The sequence below is a fragment of the Triplophysa rosa genome, linkage group LG6 (genome assembly GCF_024868665.1).
Source record: "Triplophysa rosa linkage group LG6, Trosa_1v2, whole genome shotgun sequence".
Classification (NCBI taxonomy): domain Eukaryota; kingdom Metazoa; phylum Chordata; class Actinopteri; order Cypriniformes; family Nemacheilidae; genus Triplophysa; species Triplophysa rosa.
Genome location: NC_079895.1, coordinates 15,260,050 through 15,284,619, shown reverse-complemented (window position 1 = coordinate 15,284,619; position 24,570 = coordinate 15,260,050). Strand labels below are relative to the sequence as shown.

The 24,570-nt window shown below is 38.8% G+C and overlaps 1 protein-coding gene across 1 annotated transcript in view; it reads right to left on the bottom strand.

Annotated features, from left to right (window-relative positions):
• The window catches only part of neb (nebulin), a 69,262-nt gene that overhangs the window by 16,127 nt on the left and 28,565 nt on the right, over positions 1-24,570 (bottom strand). The window contains exons 46-121 of the mRNA XM_057335645.1: positions 24,187-24,498; positions 23,847-24,050; positions 23,651-23,755; positions 23,396-23,503; positions 23,001-23,312; positions 22,611-22,814; positions 22,378-22,482; positions 22,186-22,293; positions 21,777-22,088; positions 21,473-21,676; positions 21,240-21,344; positions 21,021-21,128; positions 20,586-20,897; positions 20,292-20,495; positions 20,093-20,197; positions 19,875-19,982; positions 19,447-19,758; positions 19,150-19,353; positions 18,785-18,889; positions 18,590-18,697; positions 18,149-18,460; positions 17,827-18,030; positions 17,599-17,703; positions 17,372-17,479; positions 16,977-17,288; positions 16,688-16,891; positions 16,474-16,578; positions 16,283-16,390; positions 15,813-16,124; positions 15,621-15,725; positions 15,412-15,510; positions 15,215-15,316; positions 15,000-15,107; positions 14,600-14,911; positions 14,377-14,481; positions 14,186-14,290; positions 13,983-14,087; positions 13,781-13,888; positions 13,430-13,540; positions 13,093-13,290; positions 12,906-13,010; positions 12,713-12,817; positions 12,529-12,633; positions 12,325-12,432; positions 12,123-12,236; positions 11,844-12,041; positions 11,630-11,734; positions 11,437-11,541; positions 11,242-11,349; positions 11,047-11,154; positions 10,857-10,964; positions 10,633-10,737; positions 10,444-10,548; positions 10,200-10,298; positions 9,987-10,091; positions 9,786-9,890; positions 9,207-9,311; positions 9,004-9,108; positions 8,809-8,913; positions 8,618-8,722; positions 8,403-8,507; positions 8,203-8,307; positions 5,860-5,964; positions 4,744-4,845; positions 4,416-4,523; positions 4,229-4,333; positions 4,042-4,146; positions 3,825-3,929; positions 3,632-3,736; positions 3,441-3,551; positions 3,236-3,346; positions 3,045-3,146; positions 2,541-2,645; positions 2,019-2,108; positions 941-1,054; positions 759-863 (exon numbers count right to left, since the gene is read on the bottom strand). Of these exons, the coding sequence (XP_057191628.1) occupies positions 759-863; positions 941-1,054; positions 2,019-2,108; positions 2,541-2,645; positions 3,045-3,146; positions 3,236-3,346; positions 3,441-3,551; positions 3,632-3,736; positions 3,825-3,929; positions 4,042-4,146; positions 4,229-4,333; positions 4,416-4,523; positions 4,744-4,845; positions 5,860-5,964; positions 8,203-8,307; positions 8,403-8,507; positions 8,618-8,722; positions 8,809-8,913; positions 9,004-9,108; positions 9,207-9,311; positions 9,786-9,890; positions 9,987-10,091; positions 10,200-10,298; positions 10,444-10,548; positions 10,633-10,737; positions 10,857-10,964; positions 11,047-11,154; positions 11,242-11,349; positions 11,437-11,541; positions 11,630-11,734; positions 11,844-12,041; positions 12,123-12,236; positions 12,325-12,432; positions 12,529-12,633; positions 12,713-12,817; positions 12,906-13,010; positions 13,093-13,290; positions 13,430-13,540; positions 13,781-13,888; positions 13,983-14,087; positions 14,186-14,290; positions 14,377-14,481; positions 14,600-14,911; positions 15,000-15,107; positions 15,215-15,316; positions 15,412-15,510; positions 15,621-15,725; positions 15,813-16,124; positions 16,283-16,390; positions 16,474-16,578; positions 16,688-16,891; positions 16,977-17,288; positions 17,372-17,479; positions 17,599-17,703; positions 17,827-18,030; positions 18,149-18,460; positions 18,590-18,697; positions 18,785-18,889; positions 19,150-19,353; positions 19,447-19,758; positions 19,875-19,982; positions 20,093-20,197; positions 20,292-20,495; positions 20,586-20,897; positions 21,021-21,128; positions 21,240-21,344; positions 21,473-21,676; positions 21,777-22,088; positions 22,186-22,293; positions 22,378-22,482; positions 22,611-22,814; positions 23,001-23,312; positions 23,396-23,503; positions 23,651-23,755; positions 23,847-24,050; positions 24,187-24,498 (10,764 nt within the window). The remainder of the gene's footprint in view (positions 1-758; positions 864-940; positions 1,055-2,018; positions 2,109-2,540; positions 2,646-3,044; positions 3,147-3,235; positions 3,347-3,440; positions 3,552-3,631; positions 3,737-3,824; positions 3,930-4,041; positions 4,147-4,228; positions 4,334-4,415; positions 4,524-4,743; positions 4,846-5,859; positions 5,965-8,202; positions 8,308-8,402; positions 8,508-8,617; positions 8,723-8,808; positions 8,914-9,003; positions 9,109-9,206; positions 9,312-9,785; positions 9,891-9,986; positions 10,092-10,199; positions 10,299-10,443; positions 10,549-10,632; positions 10,738-10,856; positions 10,965-11,046; positions 11,155-11,241; positions 11,350-11,436; positions 11,542-11,629; positions 11,735-11,843; positions 12,042-12,122; positions 12,237-12,324; positions 12,433-12,528; positions 12,634-12,712; positions 12,818-12,905; positions 13,011-13,092; positions 13,291-13,429; positions 13,541-13,780; positions 13,889-13,982; positions 14,088-14,185; positions 14,291-14,376; positions 14,482-14,599; positions 14,912-14,999; positions 15,108-15,214; positions 15,317-15,411; positions 15,511-15,620; positions 15,726-15,812; positions 16,125-16,282; positions 16,391-16,473; positions 16,579-16,687; positions 16,892-16,976; positions 17,289-17,371; positions 17,480-17,598; positions 17,704-17,826; positions 18,031-18,148; positions 18,461-18,589; positions 18,698-18,784; positions 18,890-19,149; positions 19,354-19,446; positions 19,759-19,874; positions 19,983-20,092; positions 20,198-20,291; positions 20,496-20,585; positions 20,898-21,020; positions 21,129-21,239; positions 21,345-21,472; positions 21,677-21,776; positions 22,089-22,185; positions 22,294-22,377; positions 22,483-22,610; positions 22,815-23,000; positions 23,313-23,395; positions 23,504-23,650; positions 23,756-23,846; positions 24,051-24,186; positions 24,499-24,570) is intronic.

Below are 24,570 nucleotides of genomic sequence, written 5' to 3'. Positions count from 1 at the left end.
TTTTATGTCCATACAATAGATGTCAATGGGGCCTAATGTTGTTTGGTTACCAACATTCTTCAAAATATCATCTTTTGTGTTCTGCAGAAAGTCCTACAGGTTTGGAATGAGGAGTAAATTAAATAAATTTTTTGGGGGGGTGAAATATCCCTCACTTTAACTATAACTAACTGCTCTACTCTGTGTCTAAAACCACATACAACCCTAGCGTCTCTCTTTAAACCAGGTCTACATACAGTATGTATTTAATCCTCACTAGCATAGGTTTTCAAAATGCAAGAGACCTGAAAAATCTCCAAAAGCTGTTTTAAACTTTAAGACACGGCTTTGTCAGGCCAACATTCAAAATGTATCTTGATGAACTTTCCTAGTGTTGTGCACATGCACAAAACAAAAAATTAGGAAAAATTATCCAGGGAAAATGGGTTAAAAAGGCTTATAGTTGTTAAAGACATGGAAAAAATGGAAAAAAGCACTCAGAGATGAGATGTTAGAGTGCCCGGAGCACGAGAGTAAGAGCGAAAATGAACTTGGCACTTGTTACAATCTAATGCTAGTAGTAGTAAGATGTCGGAAGATGAGGGTCACTACCAAATGATAGCCTGGAATGATGAGTAAATCGTTTAAATGAATGTTTGCTGTAAGGATGATGGATGGATCTTGTCATATTACATGAAAAAAACATGATTGATTGTTATGGTGTGTGAGGTAAAGCTGTGCTGATAAGAGGGAAATGAAGCCGGCTGCAGAACTCTTACATCACTGGACAGCTTGCTTGTGCTCAGGTTGTGCTGCATGGACAGGGACTCGGCCATGTCCGTAACAGGTTTGTGAATCTTCTTCAGGTCTCCTTTGTATTTCACCTGCATGAAGCAATAAACACCATAACATAAAAACACTGTCTTGCAAAAATATTATTTCTTAAAAATGATTTAAGCACCTCGCTTGCAAGCTCATTGGCATCCTTCAGAGTCTGATAAATCTTGCTGTTCTTCAGGTCATACTGTGGTTTCTTTCCTTTCATCTCCTGGGCAAACTTCTCCTTGTACTTCAACTTTTGAGAGAGGTCAGTGACATTGTTAGTTGCTGTTTGCAGCATATTCTCAAGGTTGCAGGAGACATAATGCTCACAAACGCACATAGAAGGAATATACAGTAGATAGACTGATTGATTGATTTCATGCAATATCAGTGGAAAGAGACAGAAGTGTAAAAGAAAAGGACGGCGACTGAAAACTGTCTTGTCACTTCAGTTGGGTCTAATACATTATGACACAATTGACAATTTGTTTCTCTATTAGGTCACGTTCACATTGTACTAGTCCCAAATGGGAAGACCGAAACAAAGATCAGAGCACTGAAACCAACACATCAGCATATACTGTTCATTGTATTAATTGGAAGAAAAGCTTAATCTTTTCCCAGACATTCTGAACAAGCTTTAGATCTGTGAAAGAAACAGTCATGGGACATCAAGCAGTCACATGTGGAGTGTGAAGACCAAATTCATATCAATATCTCTTTTATCTTCACTGGGATAAATGAGCAGCAGCATAAATTATTCTGCATTGATTATACAGTACATTTGATGGGTAATATTGTTGTATATTGATATCTGCACACTCCTCAGTACAATAGCAAGTGAAAGGAATGCAACATAAAATGTGACAACCATTCTGAACTTGAAATAAAGAGTTCATGTCATAGCAATTGAGATTCATACTGTATGTCAAAAAATATGTTTTTCATGCCAGCCAAAAAAGCTACTGGTGGCAAATATCCCTGTGCTTTGATATAAGCCTATGCTTGTCAGCATGAATAATAAAAGACTAAAAAACATGCGTTGGAATGAAAACCGGTGAGAAGGCATTTTGAAATCCTTGCAGGACCTATGGTACCTCAAAAAAGACCTTACATTGAGTGCCACTGGATTATGCAAGTACAGTCAAAGTTAAAGAGAACATAAAACAGACAGAGAAGTGCAACTAATAGCCCCAGGGGCCCGGGACCCTTCTTACATCACTAGTCAGGGCACCGATTTTCTTGAGGTGGCGCATCTGGGGAGTGTCATAGGAGGCAGCACCATGGAGGGATGGCGTGTCCTCCACCTAAAAAGCGCAGTGAGATGGCAGGGTAACATCAATAAGGATGGGACAGAACAGAGGAAATGAATTAATGAATGGATTACAGAGACAAGCCATGGATAAATGAATTGGGAGCAGAAAGCAGGGTTGGCAGAGACACCCAGGGATCACATAGACAATGATGTTGTTAATGCTGATGAAGCACTGCTGAGGCATTTTAATCTACAGCTACTATCAAGTGCTACATAATGACATGCAGCTGCCATGGTGGTGGTGAAAAGAGATACCATTGAGAGAAAACACAGAGGTTCTGTCTCACTGGATTGTTAAAATGACCTCAAACGAACCCTGTTTTACTGTTAAGATTCGAATAAGAAGATGAAAAGGAGTCTCCAATAAGTCAATGAACAGCATCATGCCCTAAACAGAGTTTTTAGAGGTTGCACACGGTATTACCTGGCTGGTCAGTTTGGACACCTCAGTGGCAAGAGCAATATCAGGTCGGCCGATGAGTGTTCCACCACGACTGGCCTCTTGCCGAGCCTTGTCACGGTAACCCACCTAACAACGACAACATGGATGTTCATTTACTTTGACGATTTACACTTGTTTCACCCAAAAATGAAACTTCTGTCATCATTTCCTGACCGTCTTGTTATTTCAAACCTGTATGACTTTCTTTCTTCCGCAAAACACAAAGGAAGATATTTTGAAGAAAGTTGGTAACCCAACAGCACCGGCACCCATTCACTTCTGTTGTATGGACACAAAACCAATGCAAGTGAATGGGTGCCAGTTAACAACATTCTGCAAAATATCTTTTTTTGTGTTCTGCGGAAGAAAGAAAAACACACAGGTTTGAAATGACAAGAGGGTGAGTAAATGTTGACAGAATTTTCACTTTAACTTAAAACCATATTTTGTTTTAATCCGCCATTCAAGTGGATTCTCTAAACTCACCTCACTAATAAGCTTAGCAGCTTGAGTAGCTCTCCTGATGTCTGGGCGGTCAGCAACGGATGTGTACGTCAGCTTGGCTTTAGCCTCCTGTTTATAGGCCACCTACACAAAGAAAGACGTGGAATTTAAATGATAAAGTTCTCACGTGAAGATTAATCTTAAAGCACATGCGGTACATGTCAGGTTCATACATTGCTCTGTTTCTTGGCTACTTCCATGGCGTGCTGAACATCAGGGGGGGTGGCCATGTTGTTGTAATTTGACTTGCCTTTCTCTTTTTCAAACTTTTCCTTGTATAGTTTCTGTGGAAAGGTCACATGATTGGTGAGAAGTTGTGCAATAGAAATCTTTCTGATTCTTAAAATCATGGTGTTAAAAGGGAGCATCTTAACTTACGCCACTTGTGATTTTAGCAACCTCCTTGCTGTGGGCAGTCTCACGGGTCACAGCAAGAGTGGTGAAGCCACCAGACTGGAGATCTTTCTTGCTGGCTTCCTTGTATTTGGTCTGCAGAAGAAGTTTCACAATGTGAATACTCTGCAGCAGTTGATTGTATCTAACCTCATGACTGAATCTGTAAAACAAACCTCAGAAACAAGTTTGGCCACTGATTTAGCGTGAAGAATTTGAGGGGTGTCAGAAACCGCCAGGTACTGGCCCTTGGCCTTCTCATACTTCTCCTTGTATTTCACCTGAAAACACGTTTTATAAGTTATATGAACTAGTCATATAGAGTATGTGGACTGATATGGTCAGTTTTCTATGAAAATTGGCACTCACATCACTAGCGAGCTCGGCATTCTTCTTAGCCAGAATTGTGTATTTATCATCTGTGACAGACATTACACAACCCTTCATCATTTCCTTATCGTACTTGTACTCAACCTGGGAATTAAAAGAAAAATCATGTTATCATGTGCATACTGTAACCCAATGGTGATTGTCTCTCTAATTTCTGTGTTTGAAATTGTAGCAGTGAAATGGAAAAAGTACGAACATCACTCTGCTGGAGGCTGTTCCTAGCAGCATGGATGAAATCAGGTCGGTCCGCAGTCCAGATCCACTTGTTCTTGGTGGCCTCATACTTCTTCTTGTAGTCAAGCTACAAAAGAAGCAGAAATAATCAAAGATTGTCCTATGAATCAACTTCACCATTTTTTTGTAGGAAACTGATGGAGACTTACATTGCTGATGTTCTTGTAGGCCTCTTTGGCGGCACGGATGTCATGAGCATCAGGAGCAATGTTGATATGGGCCTTGTTTCTTTCATACACCTCCTTGTATTTCAGCTGTAAAAAAACATGGGGTTAGAAATTAAACACAAACTGGAAATTGAATCCTTTTTGTAAATGGAAAGAATGGGAAACCTACATTGCTGGTGATCTCTTTGACCTTCTTCATGTGCTGGTTCAGAGGAGTGTCATGTCCAAGTGTGTAACCTCTTGCTTTGGTCTTGTTGTGCTCCATCTTATAGATGATCTAAATAAGAGAACATACATACCAAAATGTAATGCATTCAATTTTATTGTTATGATGTTATGAATATGTATTCTTTGACTATGGTTATTCAGAACTTTGATCTATTTCTTTCTCTTATATCTACATTGGACTTCAGTACTATGAGCAATTTTATACATACTTTATGCTATTAGGGCCTGAGAAGAAATAGTGATGGAACGCAGATAGGGGTGATACTCACATCGCTGATCTGCTTGCTGCGCTTGGCAATTTTGTAATCTGGGGTATCCAGGACTGAGGTGAACTTCGACTTGGCACGTTCATATTGCTCTCTATACTTCCACTGATGAAGTAATGGAAATTAAAAGACACAGTGAGCAAATACTCATTCAACTGAAGTAGAATATTTGATGAATTGCCATTAAGAATCACTGAGCAATATATTATCACAAATTTAGGTGGTATAATTATTGCCAACATGCATGCATTTTAGGGAATATTAAAGCATGTTTAACTATTCAAAAATCAAAGACTTCAATTAAACTGCTTTTTGCCATAAATCTATTCAGTACAGAGCATGCAAATAATGAGTAATACTTACAAGAACACATAAGGATGTAACCATACATACATGCAACAAACATGCAATATGCAGAAAACCAAAATATGAAGGAAAAATAAGCTTCAGGCAACAGCACACAGACAGACTCGGACAACTTGTTCCGGCTACCATAATGGTTTCGCCAGTAAGGTCATCTTTCTTCTGATAACTTTTAAACATGGCATTTGTTCTCTGATTTTTTTGTGCTCTGTTTATAAAACACAATTTCATGTTAAACATTAAAAATGTAGGATCAATTCATTACCTATAGCTATTATTATAGCTTAAAAGACTTTACGACTTTAATCACCTTAATTATTCAAAAATATTCATCTTTACTAGCAAGTCTTTTATTTATAGTCAATCATAACCATAAATAACCATGGTTTTATTATAGCAAAAGTGTAACTATTTTTTTTGACAGACTGATTATCATGTGCAGGCAACATAGTTTCACCATAAATACCATGGTAAAATATGGTTATTGTGGTCAGATCATAGTAAATAAGCAAATACTTAATAACCACTATGGTTTTGCTACAAACACAACTTAACCAATGGTTACAATAGTTAAATCAGGGAAAGATCAGTCAATGTGTTCAAAAAGCAGGGTAAGGTGGGATATAGTTGATAGTTAATGGCTAGTGATGGTTAAGACCAGTGGGCCTAATGGTAAAACTAGGGTTATTAGGATGATGAAGTGATGGAATTACATTTTTGGGAGTATAAAAGCACCGCCATTGGGCAGATGGTTACCTTACTCCACATGCTAGAGTTGTACATGGCATTGAGGATATCAGGGCGGAGCAGCTCATTGCAGCCACTCTTGAGTAACTCCTTAGCCTTGAATTTATATTTTTCCTGTCCATTGAAGAAACACAAACACAACCAGGTCATGCAACAAATAAGACAAAAGCTGTCGAGGAACAGAATGTGGCTCCCGAGGTCCAGGAAGTGCATTGGACGCAGTGCCAAGCTGCATACTCCAGATAACGGGTAACTTTATTTTTCGGTAAATACAATTTTTGTGCTAAACCTAATCTTAATCTGGTAACGCTTTAGATTACGGCCCGCAACGTACTGCATAGTTAAACAGAATTTACAGTGTAACTAATTGTAACAATAATGTACATCTACAGTACATATCTGTAGGTAAAGGGGAACAATATGCAAAGTTTGGGGAAGAAGTCAGAAAATTAAAAAAAAACCTTTATACTTTAAGTATTTTAAAACTAAGGGGTAACTATTTTAATATTACATGGTATGCATGACCTGCAGTTTGCTATACATCAGTCTTAGCGTGAACACACACTACATTTTTGTAATTGCAATGTACCCATAAATAAGCTACTTTGGATATTAATTAAGTACGAGGTTCTTATTTCATTATTATAGCAAACACGAAATAAGGGGAAATTATGTGACAGCAAGAATGAAGTCTCTCAACTGTAAATTTGACTTTTGAGTTTTGACTTTAGGATTAATTTTTATTTGATTGATTTTAGGATTGTTGGTCACAAATCATTTCTTTTTTTTAGAGTTATTTTAATGAGTTTGAATGTGTAACGTACAAAATCAATGTTGATATTTTGAGTTAATATGGCATGCAGTTCCCTCATAAATATTTTTTTAATTTTCCCAACTCTTACCCCTTTATTCCCCAAATTTTACATATTGTTCCGCTTTATCTACAGATATGTACTGTAGAGGTACATTATTGTTACAATTACTTACGCTGTAAATCCTGTTTAATTATGCGGTACATTGCGGGCCGTAATCTAAAGCGTTACCCTTAATCTTTACCCAAAATAAACTATTTAAAGTAGAGCATAGCAAAAAATTCTGTTATTTGTTGTTACGTATTAAAATTGTAGAGTATCACGCGTGGCATTCAACCTCGCGCATAAACGTAAATTCGTTTTAACTGAAATGAGTGACCCAACAGTACCAGAGAAACAGTTCGTTCTTTCACACTGATGTTTGTGCGAGTAACTTCCGGCAATAATGACAAGACTGCAGGTAAGAAAAACAATATTGGGCTAAAAATTAATTCCTAGTTTCTTTAACGTTTCCACTAAATAATTATAAGATAATTCTGTCTGTGCTTGACTGAGAAGCAGAAGGATTTCAAATGACGTTATGTCAATCAGGCTTTTCTTTAGTTATGTAGATATTGTTATTTTGTCTGTAATTATTTTGTGTATTTTAAAGATTTTTTTTGTTGTTTTAAAGAAGCATAACAGTGATCCTGGACGTATAATCTACAGAAGAACATGTGCTGTGCTATTAGCTTTCCTAAGTGTGATGTTTATATCAAAACAAACCACAACCTAACCAAAGTCTGACTTCCCCTATACTCTTGACCTCATCATATTTACCGCACCCTTTAAAAAAAAATCTGGAGTACACAGATTACACAGGTTGTCCAAACTCAAAAATCCAAAACCTAAATCAGGGGACAGAAAGAGATGCGATCAAGTGACGCTGTAGCCATGCGACAGAGCCATCCAGTAGATCGGCGACGACTTCATGCTCGGGTCCCTTTGACGGGTGAAAGACCCTTACGGGAAGGCTTGAGCTGTTGGCTTTACCTGACTCAACTTGTTGGCCTCCTTGGCCATGATGTTTCTAGGGTCATCTACAACTATCGTATACTTGTCCTTAGACTTCTCATAGCTGGCACGGTAGGACCTCTGCTCGGGGTTTCAAAAGAGGAGTTAAAAACAACCACCTCGAGACCATTGAGGATAAACACTCATACAAAGGTGACAGAATGTCAAAATGACAGATACATTTAAGGTGAAGTTAATTAAGTGATCCATTTTTTTCCAGGAGTTAAAGTATATCATATAAACAAAAACATAATTAAACATAAAAATAAGGAGTAAAAATGTATTAAATAAAAATAAGAAATCAGTTTGAGATCAAAATAGGCACGTTATAACAGTTTACCTTTAAAGCTGTACTCAGTTTAGATGCAAAGGAAGAAGTACAGGTTATGACATCAGTTTAACATATTCATAATTTGCTGTATAATTTATTTATCGTTAATACTCTCATTGTATTAAAATATCTAAGGGCATGCTTGCACTAACTTACATCATTGATCAGAAGTGAAGCGTTCTTGGCAGCCACAAAGAATGGAGTGTCACAGGTGTACCTAAAGTTGCTTCTGTTCTTCTCAAATGATGCTTTGTAAAGTCTCTGTTGAAAAAACAAATAGGACATATATGAGAATTGCTATGAGAGTATTCATTGACACATCTGTTGCAAAAAAAATTGTGGTGTTTTTTCTTTACTTCGCTGTACAGGGTCTTGTTATGTTCAGCCCGCAACATCTCAGGTGTATCCCACACGTAGCAGCCGATGCCCTTGATCCAGTCAAGATCTTCTTTGTATTTGATCTAAAGCAGGTAAGAAAAAATGGTTAACTTACACATTTGCTTATGCCAATGGACGATTCAGACAGTCCATAAAAGATTAACAAATAAAGGTGATGGAGGGTCATACTTACGTCACTGATGCAGTCCCTCACAATCCTGCTGTGGAAGAACTCAGGGCGGTCTGGGATGGACTTCCAGGTGCCCAAGGAACTGATGTACTTCTCTCTGTATTTGACCTGTAAAATATGTCAAGACAGTAAGAGGATGCCTTGCATTATATTTTACCAAATAAGTTTAAAACTGCATTATTAAGTTAACTGACCTCACTGATATCATCTCTGACTCTCTTGGCACAAAGAATATCAAGGGCATCTTTGTCTGCATGGTAGTGTCCCTTGGACAGCTCAAAGGTCTCCTTATAGCGCAGCTGCAGAAAATTATGCAGAATATTAATGTCTGTTGCTGATAATGAAAAGGGACCATTTCAGATAAAGAATGAAACTTCTGTTTAACTTACGTCACTGGCGTTGAGGTAGGCTTTCTTGGAACGAATCAGGATTGGTGTGTCATGGATAGCAGTGTACCTGTGCTTCAGCTTCTCATACTGTTCCTTGTACTTTTTCTAAAGATGATAGAAAGGATGAATTACAGGCTTAAATGCATGGAGACAAGTTAAACAGAGCTGAAAAGGAATTCAGTATTGTGTGAAGCACAAATTACCTCACTGTACACCACTTTCATGGACCGGGCATGATCCAAGAGAGGAGTGTGTGATTCTGGGGTGAAGAAGGCTCTCTCCTTAGATGCCAGATCAATGTACTGGTACTGTGTAGAGACAAAGATATTATATGTGGAGGTCGCTAAAAATTAATATACTAGGTTAAGGACTAAATACTGAATTGGTAAATTTAGAAATATTCCCTACTGGCAGTGAAACTGCATTCATCATACTTTTTAAAGAATATATTTTGACCCAAAAACAGTTTTTAATAACAAAATTATTTTGCTGTATCTTCCCAAATAAATTTCTGATGATAAATGTCCACTGAGATTTTTTTGAACACATGTGAGTCCAACTGATGTTATCTTGTTTGTCAAGGTTTGTACTTTCTTATTTAAATCACTCACATCATTCCTAAAACTTGACCTGTTATGATTCTTAATTACATATTACAATTTACTTACAATTTATGATTGTTCATTTTAAACCCTGAATAAGAGCTTTTAAATCAACACATTATAATCAGAGTGATTTCTGTCTTTCTAATTTGTACAGTAATAAAGCTAACAGTATTTTACCTTGTTGGTCAGAGACTGGGCCCACTTGGCTCTCTTAATCTCTAGACCATCAACAGTGGTCGAACATTTTGTCTTCTCCTTTAGGCCTTCAGCTCGGTACACCAACTGCAGATAAAAACAGACACAGAGTATTTGACATCTGGACAGACTTTCAAAAGACACTGAGTGTAATTCAGAGGCAGATTTTTAAAAGCTGCTTACATCACTGATGTGGGTCTTGAGCTCTGTCACTCGCTTGTACTCTGGTGTGTCCAAGACTTTGCTAAAATTGGCAAAGTTCTTCTTGGCATCAACATCATAGGATTTCTAGCAAAGAGATAATCATAATTAGAAAATTTGCATAATTATCAGAATGAACCACGAAGAATAAAATGTGGCGTTCATAATACTGCCATTGAAAAACTTAACAATTACCCTAAACTTGGTGATTTCACGGATTCTGACCATCTCTGGGGAGTCTACCATGAAGCAGCCAATGCCTCTCAGCCAGTGCAGATCCTCCTTATATTTCAGCTACAGCAAATACAAAACACGGGTAACTCAAAATTATCACTGTATTGTAGGTGTCAATGCAGTTCATACAGCCAAAGTCCATGTATGAATTAATATGTAGATCAGATGCATCATAAATGTAGATGCATGAGTGGTAAAAACTTACATCACTGTTGAGCTCATTGACATGGAAGCAGTGCATCAGTTCAGGGGTGATAGGCATGGATATAAGATTTCCTCTGTTATTGTAATACTTCTCCTTATAGCAGATCTGTGGAGGAATCAACATTATTGATTAGATCTAAAACCACTCATTTTTGGATCAGATACGATATGCTCTGAATGTAATACTTACATCGCTGATGGCCTGCTGAGTGGCCTTAACCTGTTTGATCTCAGGAGTGTCATACTCAGAGTGGATCTTGTCCTTTTCCTTTTCATATCGCTCACGATATAGTCGCTAAGAGAAATGCAATTGAACATTACCACTCACCTCCAGTAGTTTTCGCTTTAATATTGTTATCTATTTGCAAATTTAAAAGCTATCTTTAAGAACTTGAATATCTATTCTGAACATACCTCATTGGTGACCTTGTTTGCCTTCCTGATATTGACAAAGTTGACGCCTTCAGGATCTATGGTGTAGGCCTTGGCCTTCATCAGATCAAATGCTTCCCTGTACTTCACCTGCAAATATTGTAGCATCAAATGAAATTACAAACAAGATTTGTTTTTGGAGAGAGGCTTGAAAATTAAGGTGTTCACTTACATTGCTGGTGACAACGCTATTGGCTTTGGCCTGCTTGTTGAGTGGAGTGTCATATGGCAGAGAGTAGCCAGTAGGCATAAAGTTCTTATTGGCCTCTTTGTAGAAGTTCTGAAAGAATAAAAAAGGAATAGGTATAGCATGTTTCTTAATAGAAAGACTGGTGAAGTCTTAAGAATTAGTAGGAGAGAATCATACGTCGCTCTGGATGTAGTTGGCTTGGCGAGCTCTTTCAGTATCGACAGTCACAGCAGGTGCAGTGTTTTTGCCCATGACGTTTGTAACATAGTCATTGCGGTAGTTGAGCTGAAGACAGAAAATATAAATGTTAGAAGGTTCTGCTTCGGTCGTAATGGTTGGTAAATGCCATTTTATGGTGTTACAACAACTTACATCACTCAAGTTTAGAGCGCTCTGCTTGCATGTCTCATAGACAGGAGTGTCCATGACCACAGTATAATTCTTAAGGTGATCGACCCCCTTAGCTCTGTACAGATTCTGAAAGAGAACATTACAAAGGATTAGACGACAACATGTGATCCTATAGAAGACTAACTGCAGGAAAATTAAATGAGACTATCATTACATCGCTCTGCAGGTTCATAGCTTGTTTACAACGAAGAATGTCAGGAGTGTCCCAAGCGTAGCAGCCAATACCCTTCAACCAGTTGAGGTCATCTTTGTAGAAGATCTGAGATGAAAAACAAACATCTTACTTGAACCTATAGATCTGCACATGAATTGAACATCGGTGTGAATAATTGTAAGATTTTTGTCTCTCTACAGTAGGGATTACTCACGTCGCTCAGCTGCTCGTTGACTTTGCGCGCCTGCACGTACATCTGCATGTCAGGCAGGCAAATCCACTGATGCAGGTATTTACGATAGTCAACTCCGCTGATCATCTTCTGAGTGCTGCGGGCAGATACTATGTCAAGCATGTCTGGAGGTACATGGATCTTTGCCTTTGTCTTCTCATAGTTGCCTTTATATAGGCGCTGAAGGTAAAAGACACACCAAAGTGTTACACAAAGGTTTTGATCAATGATCATTGATTTGACAGGTTATGCTTTACTCACATCAAGAACAAGTTTTCCAGCATTGATGCATCTTGCAGTGGCTGGGTCGTCCTCAAGACACTTGGGCAGACTGTACAGGGTCTTAAACTTCTCATAATCTTCCTTGTATTTAACCTGCGTAAATCATAGAAGGTCAATAAAACAGTCTCTACAGAGGCATTAGTTAGCACTGAAGCAAGAAGTCATGGAGATCCAGACTTACGTTGCTCAGGACAACCTTCTGCTGTTTGGCATGGACTAAGGCATGGGAGTCATGAGGGATATGGTAGCTCTTGGCCTTGATCTTGTCCCAAGCGGCAGAATATGCTTTCTAAAAGTGGACAAAGAATATTTAATGACACTCTGATAACAGTATAGACTATAAACGAAAATGGGACAGTTTTAAGAAAGCGGAAAGCTTTCTTACAGTGCTGTAGATCTGCTTTAAGTTGTAGCATCTTGCATAGTCATAGGTGTCAAGAACAGTGGTGTAAATGTGCTTCTCCTTGTGATACGCCTCTCTGTAGTTCAACTGTGGAAAAAAGCATTGAGTTTAAGACTTTAAAAACTTTCTAGCATTTCTTGAATAAAAAAATAAAGGGTGCACAAACCTCACTGGCCCATGTGTGGCCCAGGATAGCAGTCACATACACAGGGGTGTCTGTCACGATGGAGTAGTTGTTCCATTCCTTCTTGCCTTCTGCTTTGTATTTAATCTGTGTAGAAACACACAAACATGCAGAAACATGACTTTACAGTCTCATTGTTGTAAATGACAAAGATCGGTTTAAAAATGCTACTCACATCACTCTGTAGGTCATATGACTTCTTGGCACGCAAGATCTCGGGAGTGTCCCAGACATAACAGCCAGTGCCTTTCATCCAGTTCAGGTCCTCTTTGTAAAACACCTGCCCGGGGAAATCAGTCAAATGCAGTCATCAAACAAGTCTAAAACAGGAAACCTTTAAGGTATTGTGAGAGGTAACCTACATCGCTCAAGATCTCATTAGCTCTGCGGGCACGGATGGCATCATCCTGCTCAGGGTGGCATGTCCATTGGTGCAGATATGTACGGTATTGCACGTCACTCAGTATATCCTGGCATTTCTTAGCGACCACATGGCTAATCATATCAGCTGGAATGTGGAGCTTAGTTTTGGTCTCATTGTAGGCTTTGTGGTAGTCTCTCTGTTGGACATATTAAAAAGACTGAGTTTACATTTACAGAGTAAATACTTAATAAGACAGTTAGTTAATGTCATCAAAAGGTGAGAACAGAGTAAAATAATCTTAGACCTCAGACTAAGGAATCAAAATATCAGCTCACCAAGTTCTTCATCTTCTCCATTTGACCAGAGCGGACCACCTCAGGGAAGTCTACCAAAGTTGAAGCCATGTAGTGACCTTTGGCTTTCTCATGAGCATCATTGTACTTGACCTGCAAATTTCAATTAAAAAAATTACATGAGCAGACAAAATAGTGTTATTCCTTAATATTGTTACCTAGAGGTTACTGACATGGAAAGATGCTTTTGCTCTTGAGGCTCTTAACCTTTAGGTTTATTTAGATGCCTGTTTAACCTACTAATGGTACTGTACTGTCAAGAGACCAGTTTCTAGTGAATCTGGTCATGTGGTGATGTGTAAAAATTCAGTATAGAGATAGAAAGGTACTTACATTACTGACTATGTCTCTGGTCCTCTTGGCTGCTTGTACTTGCAGGTATTCATGGTTCAGCTGGTAGCCAGTAGCTTTGCTTTCATCCCAGGCAACTTTGTACAATTTCTAAAAATGACAACAACAATTATAGCAAATTTTTAAGCAGAATCAAGCAATTTTCAGTTGCAAAAAGAGTTATAAATTTGATGTTTTACATTACCTCACTGATAATCTTTGCAACGTCTCTACTGTGAGCCAACTGTGGTGTATCTTCAGATCCAATATAGTGACCCTTCTCCAGGTTAAAGGATTCCTTGTACTTCAGCTATGCAACAAAATAAGAACCAATCCATTTTTAAACCACTTTACTTCAGTGTTTTTGCAAAAAAAAGTTAGAACTGGTCAATTCTGAGATGCACTTACATCACTAAGGTTGAAAGCGTTGACCTTTGCTAGGACAATCTCGGGGAGATCCACAACATTGGTGAATTTGGCGAAGTTGTCCATGGCATCCTTTTTGTAAAGTCTCTGTGGGGGAGGACAACAGGCATTGTTGTAAAATATTGTAGATGGCAGCTGAGAAGTTGGAAGAAAAATATTCAAGTCAAATTTACATTGTTCAGAATCTGCTGGGCTTTTCGGACTTTGACATGATCGACAGAATCAGCAGCCACCCATCCACAGCCACGAATCCATTCCAAGTCTGCTTTGTAGATGTACTGAAGGGAGAGGAGTGAGATCACATTATATATATAGTATGTGCATATGTATCGTTGTAATATGAGTTCAGCACTTATTGTTTACGAACTACAAACCTCTTTAAAATGTTTTACTTACGTCGCTGGCCAGGTTGTATGCTTTGCGGGCCTGTATGACATCATTTTGATCAGGCATACAAGTCCACTGGTGCAGACGAGTTCTGTATTTGTCATCATTGACTTGGATCTGGCATTTCTTTGCATGTTCAAATGCAATCATGTCCACTGGTAGTCGGAACTTTGTTTTGGATTGATTGAAGTCCTTCTTGTAGAGAGCATCACTAGCAATCTTAGCTGAGTTCAAGGCGAGCATGAGCAGTGGATCATCCTGGACGCAGCGGGCTCCGATATGATGACCAACCTGCTTACGGTAGCCTTCTTTGTACTTGTACTGCATTAAAAAAATATGAATTTATTTGTAATCAAACGTTTAATATGTGAGGGGTATCTTAGTAAGTTTATTATTTTTATTAACTTACCATACTCTGCACTTTAGTGGTGCTGATGCATTGTTTAATGGGAACAGCATCTCCAGGCATGAAGTATGACTTGTCTTTGGTCTTGTTCCAGTCTTTAGTGTACAGTTGCTATAAAATATGTTTTATATAGATGATTGGTACTAATACTCATTTTAAAGTGATTATTTTAGCCATTTAATGGCATTTGTTTTATCTCAAAAAGAAAAATAATATACCGGGTGGAACATCTTGGCCACTTCCCTGGATGTAGCCAGAAGTGGACTGTCCACCAAGGAGTATTTAGTTTTGTCCTGGTGCCAGGCCTCACGATACTTAGCCTGAGAAGAGACGGAACAAATAACACTCAGTGTAATTTGTTTTCAGTAATGTCTGAAAACCAACTGCCAATTGTAAGTTCTCATTTATTGGTTACCTCATTGAGCACATCAGCTGCATTTTTGGACTGCACAAAGTCAATTCTGTCAATGGGAGTTGTATATTTCTGATTGTCCAGCTTAACACGGTATCCCCTCTATGAAACAGAAAAAAACACATTTAGCAATTTCTTTTAAAGTCAAGTTTAAGTTTTTTATAGATCTGACCACCATTGGAAAAGTATCTAGTACATGGAAGAAGACTTACATCAGCCAAGATCTTCTGTGCATGCTTCACTTTGAGGACTTCAACAGACTCATGGGGAATCCATCCACATCCCCTCAGCCACTCTAGATCGGCCTTGTATACAGCCTAAACAGTTGAATGAAATAATGTGTCGATGTGTGATCATCTTTTGTAATGGAATTTTTTAAAACACATGTTTAAAGCTCAACTTACGTCACTACGCAGATCGTAGACCTTTCTGGCCTGGACAACATCATTGGAGTCTGGCAGGCAGGTCCAGTTGTGCAGGTAGGTTCTGTAGTTGACATCATTGACTTGGATCTGGCATTTCTTTGCCAGCTCAAGAGTCAACATGTCGACAGGAAGGTGGAACTTTGTTTTAGATTTGTTGAAGTCCTTCTTATAGAGAGCATCACTGGCAATCTTAGCTGAGTTCATGGCCAGCATGATCAGAGGATCATCCTGGACGCAGCGGGCTCCGATATGATGACCAACTTGTTTACGATAACCAGTCTTGTACTTGTACTGCATTTAAAAGATTACATCATTTTTTAATGTTCATATGGATGTTAATTGTAAATTACCAAGGCTTCGACTGAATTTAAGGTAGCTCTTATATTGAACATAAAGAAAATAACAGTAATGTCAGAAGAGAGAAAGAACTTGAATTTGGGATGTCTTACATCACTGGCTATATCTCTCGAGACTTTTGCCTTAATAACAGAGACAGCATCTTCTTTGATGTGGTATCCCTTTGCCTTCGTAGCATCCCAATCTTTGGTGTACATTGTCTAAAAAAAAACAGTGGTTAATAGCATAATATATTCCAAATATTTTAGTAATACTCAGCCGTCCTGCATGTGAATTGGCTTACATTGCTGACTGCAATGGCATTAGCTCTGGACAACTCAATGGCAGGTGTGTTTGGCATGATGTGTATCGATGTCTTATCATTTTCCCAGGCCTTTTTGTATTTTCTCTGTGAACACATAAAAATTGGTTAAAGGCTTTGTTGGGCAGACATTAAGGTTAAAACAAAGACAAAGATTTGTGTAATTTTAGAAGTAAAGCAACAGCAAGAATCTTACATCACTGAGGATATCAGCATTTTGCTTGGCCAGGACAATGGAGGGCAGGTCTACAGCACTGGTGAACTTGACAGTGCTAGGATGCTGGCGGTACAGTCGCTCATTGAGGATTGTTTGAGCGTTCTTAGCTTTGATGACATCAATCGATCCATGGGGCATCCAGCCACACCCACGGATCCACTCCAGGTCAGCTTTGTACACAGCCTAATTTAAAACAATGATGTTGATGTTTAAGTATATCAAAGAAACGTAAACAGTACTGTGTAAGTGTATCAGTGTATATACGTACATCACTGCGCAGATCGTAGACCTTTCTGGCCTGGACCACATCACTGGAGTCTGGCAGGCAGGTCCAATTGTGCAGGTAGGTTCTGTAGTTGAAGTCATTGACTTGGATCTGGCATTTCTTAGCCAGCTCAAGAGACAGCATGTCAGCCGGTAGGTTGTATTTGGTCTTGGATTTGTTAAAGTCTTTCTTATACAAGTTATCACTAGCAATCTTGCCTGAATTCAAGGCAAGCATTATCAAGGGATCATCTTGAATGCTGAGAGCTCCAATGTGGTGCCCTTGTTGCTTCCTGTAGCCAGTTTTGTACTTGTACTGCAAGTTTTAATATAGGGAAGAATGAGTGCTTTCATTTACACAGTGTGTTCAATGTCTGTGATGAAATCTATCAGACTTACATCACTAATGATATCTCTGGAAGCCTTGGCGCTTTTTACTGCAACGGCATCTTTAGGCAGGAAGTAGCCCTTCTTGAGGCTATCCTCATAGCCTTGGCGGTAATATTTCTGTGAAATATGATTTAAGACAAAGATTTCAAGAGAAAATATTTCAGAACTGGATTTTAAACTGTCTTGATTCCGGCATTGATCAGGCCAGTCCACTTTACAACTGCTGCTGGACTTACGATGCTTGTGTTGAGCTTGTTCTGTTTGCCAAGCATAATTTCAGGGGTGTCGGGCATGACATGGATATTGATCTTCTCCTTATTCCAGGCTTCAACATATGCATTCTAGTAGGGACAAAATAGGTTGATTTTAGATCGATTTATCTCTTGTCTACAAAATCTCCGCTAGCAGCAGTGATTTCATGCAACAATGTATTTTATATTTACACACATAATACACAAAAGTACCTTGTCCATGATTTTGGCATTGGCTTGGGCGAGAGTAAAAGGTACTCCATCTGTTTTACTTGTAAACTTGAAGTTGCTTGGATGTTGCCGGTACTTCCTGTCGCTCAGAATCTCACCAGCTTTTTTGGCCTTTTCTACGTCAAGAGAGCCAATGGGAACCCATCCCATACCTCTGATCCATTCCATATCAGCCTTATACACAGCCTGATGGGACCAAAAATGCATTTAAAACAAAGCAAGATTACAGACAAATTTTTCTTGAATATTGGTAATACACTCCTACTTATTAAGAATCCAAATAAAAAATTCTACTAAAACTCACATCGCTTTGAAGATCATAGACCTTCCTGGCCTGGACGACATCATTGGAGTCTGGCAGGCAGGTCCAGTTGTGAAGGTAGGTTCTGTAGTTGGCATCGTTGACCTGGATCTGGCATTTCTTAGCCAGCTCAAGAGTCAACATGTCAACAGGAAGGTGGAACTTTGTTTTGGATTTGTTAAAGTCCTTCTTGTAGAGAGCATCACTGGCAATCTTAGCTGAGTTCAATGCAAGCATGATCAGAGGATCATCCTGGACGCAGCGGGCTCCGATGTGATGACCAACTTGCTTACGATAACCAGTCTTGTACTTGTACTGCATGTGAAAATTAAAACAGTATTCAGGATTTTTCCTATTTCTATGTAATAGGGTAATGAAATGGAAAATTGCAATCAACTTGTAATATCAGTGACTTTATATAAACTGGTCATGGTATGCACTCACATCACTGATAATATCTCTGGACGCTTTGGCAGCTTTGATGGCGACAGCATCAGATTTGAGGTCATAGCCCTTCCTGAAGATGTCTTCAACTGCTTGTCTGTATAGTTTCTGTAGGCAGAGTATTTTATTTAAGTGATACTGTATATATCTGTTATTGAAATAAAACAGAAATGACGATGATTAAGTGATACATACCCGACTATTGTTCATTGCATTGGCAGTTGAGAGCACAATCTCTGGAGTATCAGGAGGGATGTGGATCTTGGTCTTTTCTGTCTCCCACACTGCATGGTAGTCACGCTAAAATTAAACAATATGTTGTCAATGTTGTTCCAATACTGGAGCTTAAACAATGGAACATTTAAATAAACTTAATTCACATGCAGTATTTTATTATGCGATCAGGCTTATGCAAAGAAAATAAAAATAGGAAAAAAGAAGAGTGTTCTTAATTCAGTTTTAAATGGCATGTAACTCTGTGTGTGAGTACAACATTTTGCTTTTATAGGTCAATATGATTTAAATATTTTTTTCTAAAATCAAGTATTGACTTTACTAACCTGATTCATAATTTGAGCATTTGTCTTGGCAAGCACCAAGGGCATGGACTGCATGTCTTGTGTAAATTTAAACCTGTCTGGTTTTTGTTTGTACAGTCTATCACTGAGGATCTCAGCTGCTTTCTTTGCCTTCAGGACCTCAAGTGAGCCTATGGGGACCCATCCTACACCTGTCATGAACTCCATGTCTGCTTTGTACACGGCCTGAAATGAAGATAATGTTAATTTGAAACACTTTACAGTTCATATTTTATGAAGTTAAAACTTTAAAATAAACTCAATGACACTGTCACTCACATCACTACGTAGATCATAGACCTTCCTGGCCTGAACAACATCATTGGAGTCTGGCAGGCAGGTCCAGTTGTGCAGGTAGGTTCTGTAGTTGGCATCATTGACTTGGATCTGGCATTTCTTAGCCAGCTCAAGAGTCAACATGTCCACAGGAAGGTGAAACTTGGTCTTGGATTTGTTAAAGTCCTTCTTGTAGAGAGCATCACTAGCAATCTTAGCTGAGTTCAATGCAAGCATGATCAGAGGATCATCCTGGACGCAGCGGGCTCCGATGTGATGACCAACTTGCTTACGATAACCAGTCTTGTATTTGTACTGTAGAAAAGAAAGGGTTTTTATATTCTAAAAGTTACTCTAAATTTTAGTAGGTAATTAAAAAAGCAATGATAACAAAGCAATGATAATAATCATAATGCTAAAAAAGTGCTCACATCACTGATGATATCTCTGGATGCCTTAGCCACTTTAATCGCAATAGCATCTCCACGCAAGTCATAGCCCTTCTTCTTAGATTCTTCATTGGCAAGTTTATACCTTTTCTAAAATTGAAAAGAATTAGACAGAAAGTCATTTCTTCAGATTTAAGGATCTTACTTAAAAATGTTAAAACCATACAACACATGACCTGGACAATATTACAGACACATACCTCACTGTAATTTATATTGTTCTGCTTTGCCAACAGAACCTCCATGCAGTCAGGCATAATGTGGATTTTGGTCTTTTCCTTGTCCCAGACTTCAGTGTAAAGTTTCTGTTTAAGTGGAATAAATTGAGAAATTTGTGTGCTTTTATTTTTCTTTAAAGAATAACAACGGTCTCAAATGAGCAGATTTACTGCATTTTACCTTGTTGCCGGTGGTAGCATTACTTTTAGCTAAGGCCATTGGCATTTCTTCAGTTGTAAGGGTGAACTTGAAGTTTCTTGGGTGCTGACGATATTTCCTTTCGCTCAAGATTTCACCAGCCTTTTTCACTTTTTCGACATCAATCGAACCTATCGGGACCCATCCGAGACCTTGAAGCCATTTCAGATCAGCCTTGTATACAGCCTAAGAACACGCAAACACAAAAAGAATGGTTTGGTTACATCTTATATAGCCAAAGCATGTGTTTTGAGACCACAGTGTTTTAAAACTTACATCACTCTGGAGGTCATAGACTTGTCTGGCCTTGACAACGTCATTGGAGTCCGGCAGGCAGGTCCAGTTGTGCAGGTAGGTTCTGTAATTGGCATCATTGACCTGGATCTGGTTCTTCTTGGCCAGTTCAAATGCCAGCATGTCCACAGGAAGGTGGAACTTTGTTTTGGATTTGTCAAAGTCCTTCCTGTAGAGAGCATCACTGGCAATCTTAGCTGAGTTCAAGGCCAGCACGAGCAGTGGATCATCTTCAACGCAGCGGGCTCCGATATGATGACCAACTTGTTTACGATAACCAGCCTTGTATTTGTACTACAGTGAAATAGTTAAAGAACAATTAGTGTGAAGACAATTTTAGAAAACAATTGTATACTGTACATTCTATACCAAAAACAGAGAAACTATAAATTAATAGGTACAAATGGAAATACTCACATCACTGATAATATCCCGAGAAGCTTTAGCTACTTTTATAGAAATGGCATCACCACGCATGTCATAGCCTTTCTTTTTAGCCTCCTCATTGGCAAGCTTATATAATTTCTAGATATGAAAACAAAAGTATGTCACTATTTCAAACGTTCACTAAATATTAACAAAGCAATCAAAGACTATGAGGAAAAATCATAGGAAATTTTCTCATGGATGACTCACCTCACTGTAGTTGATTTTGTTCTGCTTGGCAAGCAATATTTCCATTGTATCCGGCATGACGTGGATTTTAGTCTTATCTTTTTCCCAAGCTTCCACATAGGTTCTCTAAAGTGTAAAGAGAAAATTGTAAGACCCATGTGCAAATGATATATACATTTTATAATAGAAAAAGATGAGGAATGGAATATTTGAAACACAATGAATTTGGTGTAGTGCTGATCAAAGCATTCTACCTTGTTCATAACGCCTGCATTGGCTTTGGCCAAAGCAAGTGGCATGTCTTCAGTTGTGAGGGTGAACTTGAAGTTGCTTGGATGCTGACGATACTTTCTTTCACTCAAGATTTCTCCAGCTTTCTTTGCTTTCTCAACATCAATAGAACCAATTGGCACCCATCCAATACCTTGAAGCCATTTTAAATCAGCTTTGTACACAGCCTTGGAGGAAACATAAGCAAAAATAATTGATATACTGTGTCTGCATAAACTTGACCAACGTATGGCAAATCTGTATTAAGATTCAGTGTGGTACACGTACATCACTCTGGAGGTCATAGCCTTGTCTGGCCTGGACAACATCATTGGAGTCTGGCAGGCAGGTCCAGTTGTGCAGGTAGGTTCTGTAATTGGCATCATTGACCTGGATCTGATTCTTCTTGGCCAGTTCAAAGGCCAGCATGTCAACTGGAAGGTGGAACTTAGTCTTAGATTTGTTAAAGTCCTTCTTGTAGAGAGCATCACTAGCAATCTTAGCTGAGTTCAAGGCCAGCATGAGCAGTGGATCATCTCGGATGCTAAGGGCTCCGATATGATGACCAACTTGCTTACGATAACCAGTCTTGTACTTGTACTGTAAAAAAAAGAAAAAAAAAACATTTAAGCCAAGAGTTGGTGCTTCAATGTACCATTTCTATTATCTTTTAGAGGTTATAACTCAGAATACTCACATCACTGGCAATATCCCTGGAGGCCTTGGCTGCTTTGATGGATATAGCATCATTGCGCAGGTCATAGCCCTTCTTCTTAGCTTCTTCATTTGCAAGCTTGTATAATTTCTAAGAAAACGTTCAGATGAAGAATTTAAATCCATGAACTGGTATCCAAAAACATCCTTTATGTACCACTTGTGTCAAACTTACCAAGCTGTAGTTGGCTTTGTTTTGTTTAGCAAGTACAACATCCATAGCATCTGGCATGACATGGACCGTTGTTTTGTCCTTGTTCCAGGCTTCAACATATTGTTGCTGTGAAATGAGTGTGAATTTAAAATTAAAATACATTTTAGATGCTCTGTCAAATCCACAAAGTAACAAAATGAATAAGTAAGACAATTCAACATGGATGTGTTACTGTATATTATTTATATCCCCACCTTGTTCACGATATTATTGTTGGTTTTAGCCAAAACTAATGGCATGTCTTCAGTTGTGCTGGTGAACCTGAAGTTGCTTGGGGGCTGACGATATTTCCTTTCGCTCAGTATTTCTCCAGCCTTTTTTGCTTTTTCAACATCAAGCGAACCAATGGGAACCCACCCAAGTCCTTGAAGCCATTTCAGATCAGCCTTGTAAACAGCCTAAGAGCACACATAAACAAATACAATAATTGTTACTAACACTCCGTACAACTGTTAACTTTTTCTACCTATCAACACAAATCAAGATAGTTGGAACACAACCAATTAACCAATCAGCAAAAAAAAAAAAAAGAATTTGTAAACAAATAAATTAATATTTCTCGAAAGAAGCTGGATATTACGTACATCACTCTGGATGTCATAGACTTGTCTGGCCTGGACAACATCATTGGAGTCCGGCAGGCAGGTCCAGTTGTGCAGGTAGGTTCTGTAGTTGGCATCATTGACCTGGATCTGGTTCTTCTTGGCCAGTTCAAATGCCAGCATGTCCACAGGAAGGTGGAACTTTGTTTTGGATTTGTCAAAGTCCTTCCTGTAGAGAGCATCACTGGCAATCTTAGCTGAGTTCAAGGCCAGCATGAGCAGAGGATCATCCTGGACGCAGCGGGCTCCGATATGATGACCAACTTGCTTACGATAACCAGTCTTGTATTTGTACTGCAGGGGAAGAAATAATTCTCAGTGCACCAAATTACATTGTTAGTGTTCAAAATATTTCCTTGATAGTTTGGGGCACTTACATCGCTGGCGATGTCCCTGGAGGCCCTGGCAGCAATGATAGAAATAGCATCATTGCGCATATCATAGCCCTTTTTCTTGGCTTGTTCATAGGCAAGTTTATATTGTTTCTGGAGAGCAAATCAGAAAAATGTAAACAACTTGACGCAACAGCAAAAGATATTGCATGAGCTTTCATACAAGTGCGTTTATTGCTTTTAATTTATATTTTACTCATGGTGATTACCGGGTATTGAATAACAATGTGGAAGACTGACCTCACTATAGATGATCTTGTTTTGCTTTGCAAGCACCACGTCCATCGCATCAGGCATGATGTGAATCTGTGTCTTGTCCTTGTTCCACACTTCAGCATATTTTGACTGATAGATTTGAGACAACATTAAATCCCAATATTAAAATATTCAAACATGTTTGCATATGTGTCTAGGTATAGTATGTATGTACAAGTACCTTGTTCATGATCTCATTATTGGCTTTGGCCAAAACGAGTGGCATGTCTTCAGTTGTGATGGTAAACTTGAAGTTGCTTGGGTGCTGACGATAACCTTTGTCACTCAGGATTTCTCCAGCTTTTTTCGCTTTTTCAACATCAAGGGAACCAATCGGGACCCATCCGAGACCTTGAAGCCATTTCAGATCAGCCTTGTACACAGCCTAAGAAAAATGTACACAACAAGAGTGGTTTGCATACTAAGCTTATACAGCCAATGCATGATGTGTTGTTTCTCTATGTATTTTTCTGTTTGCAACATTACATATACAGACAGATCCACAGTGTTTTAATACTTACATCACTCTGGAGGTCATACACTTGTCTGGCCTTGACAACATCATTTGAGTCTGGCAGGCAGGTCCAGTTGTGCAGGTAGGTTCTGTAATTGGCATCATTGACCTGGATCTGGTTCTTCTTGGCCAGTTCAAATGCCAGCATGTCCACAGGAAGGTGGAACTTTGTTTTGGATTTGTCAAAGTCCTTCCTGTAGAGAGCATCACTGGCAATCTTAGCTGAGTTCAGGGCCAGCATGAGCAGTGGATCATCTTGGATACTGAGGGCTCCGATATGATGACCAACTTGCTTACGATAACCAGCCTTGTATTTGTACTGTCAAATTTATTAAAAGTGTTAATGTACTAAATTCTGGTAAGAACACGGTATTTAAATGTTGGGTCCAAA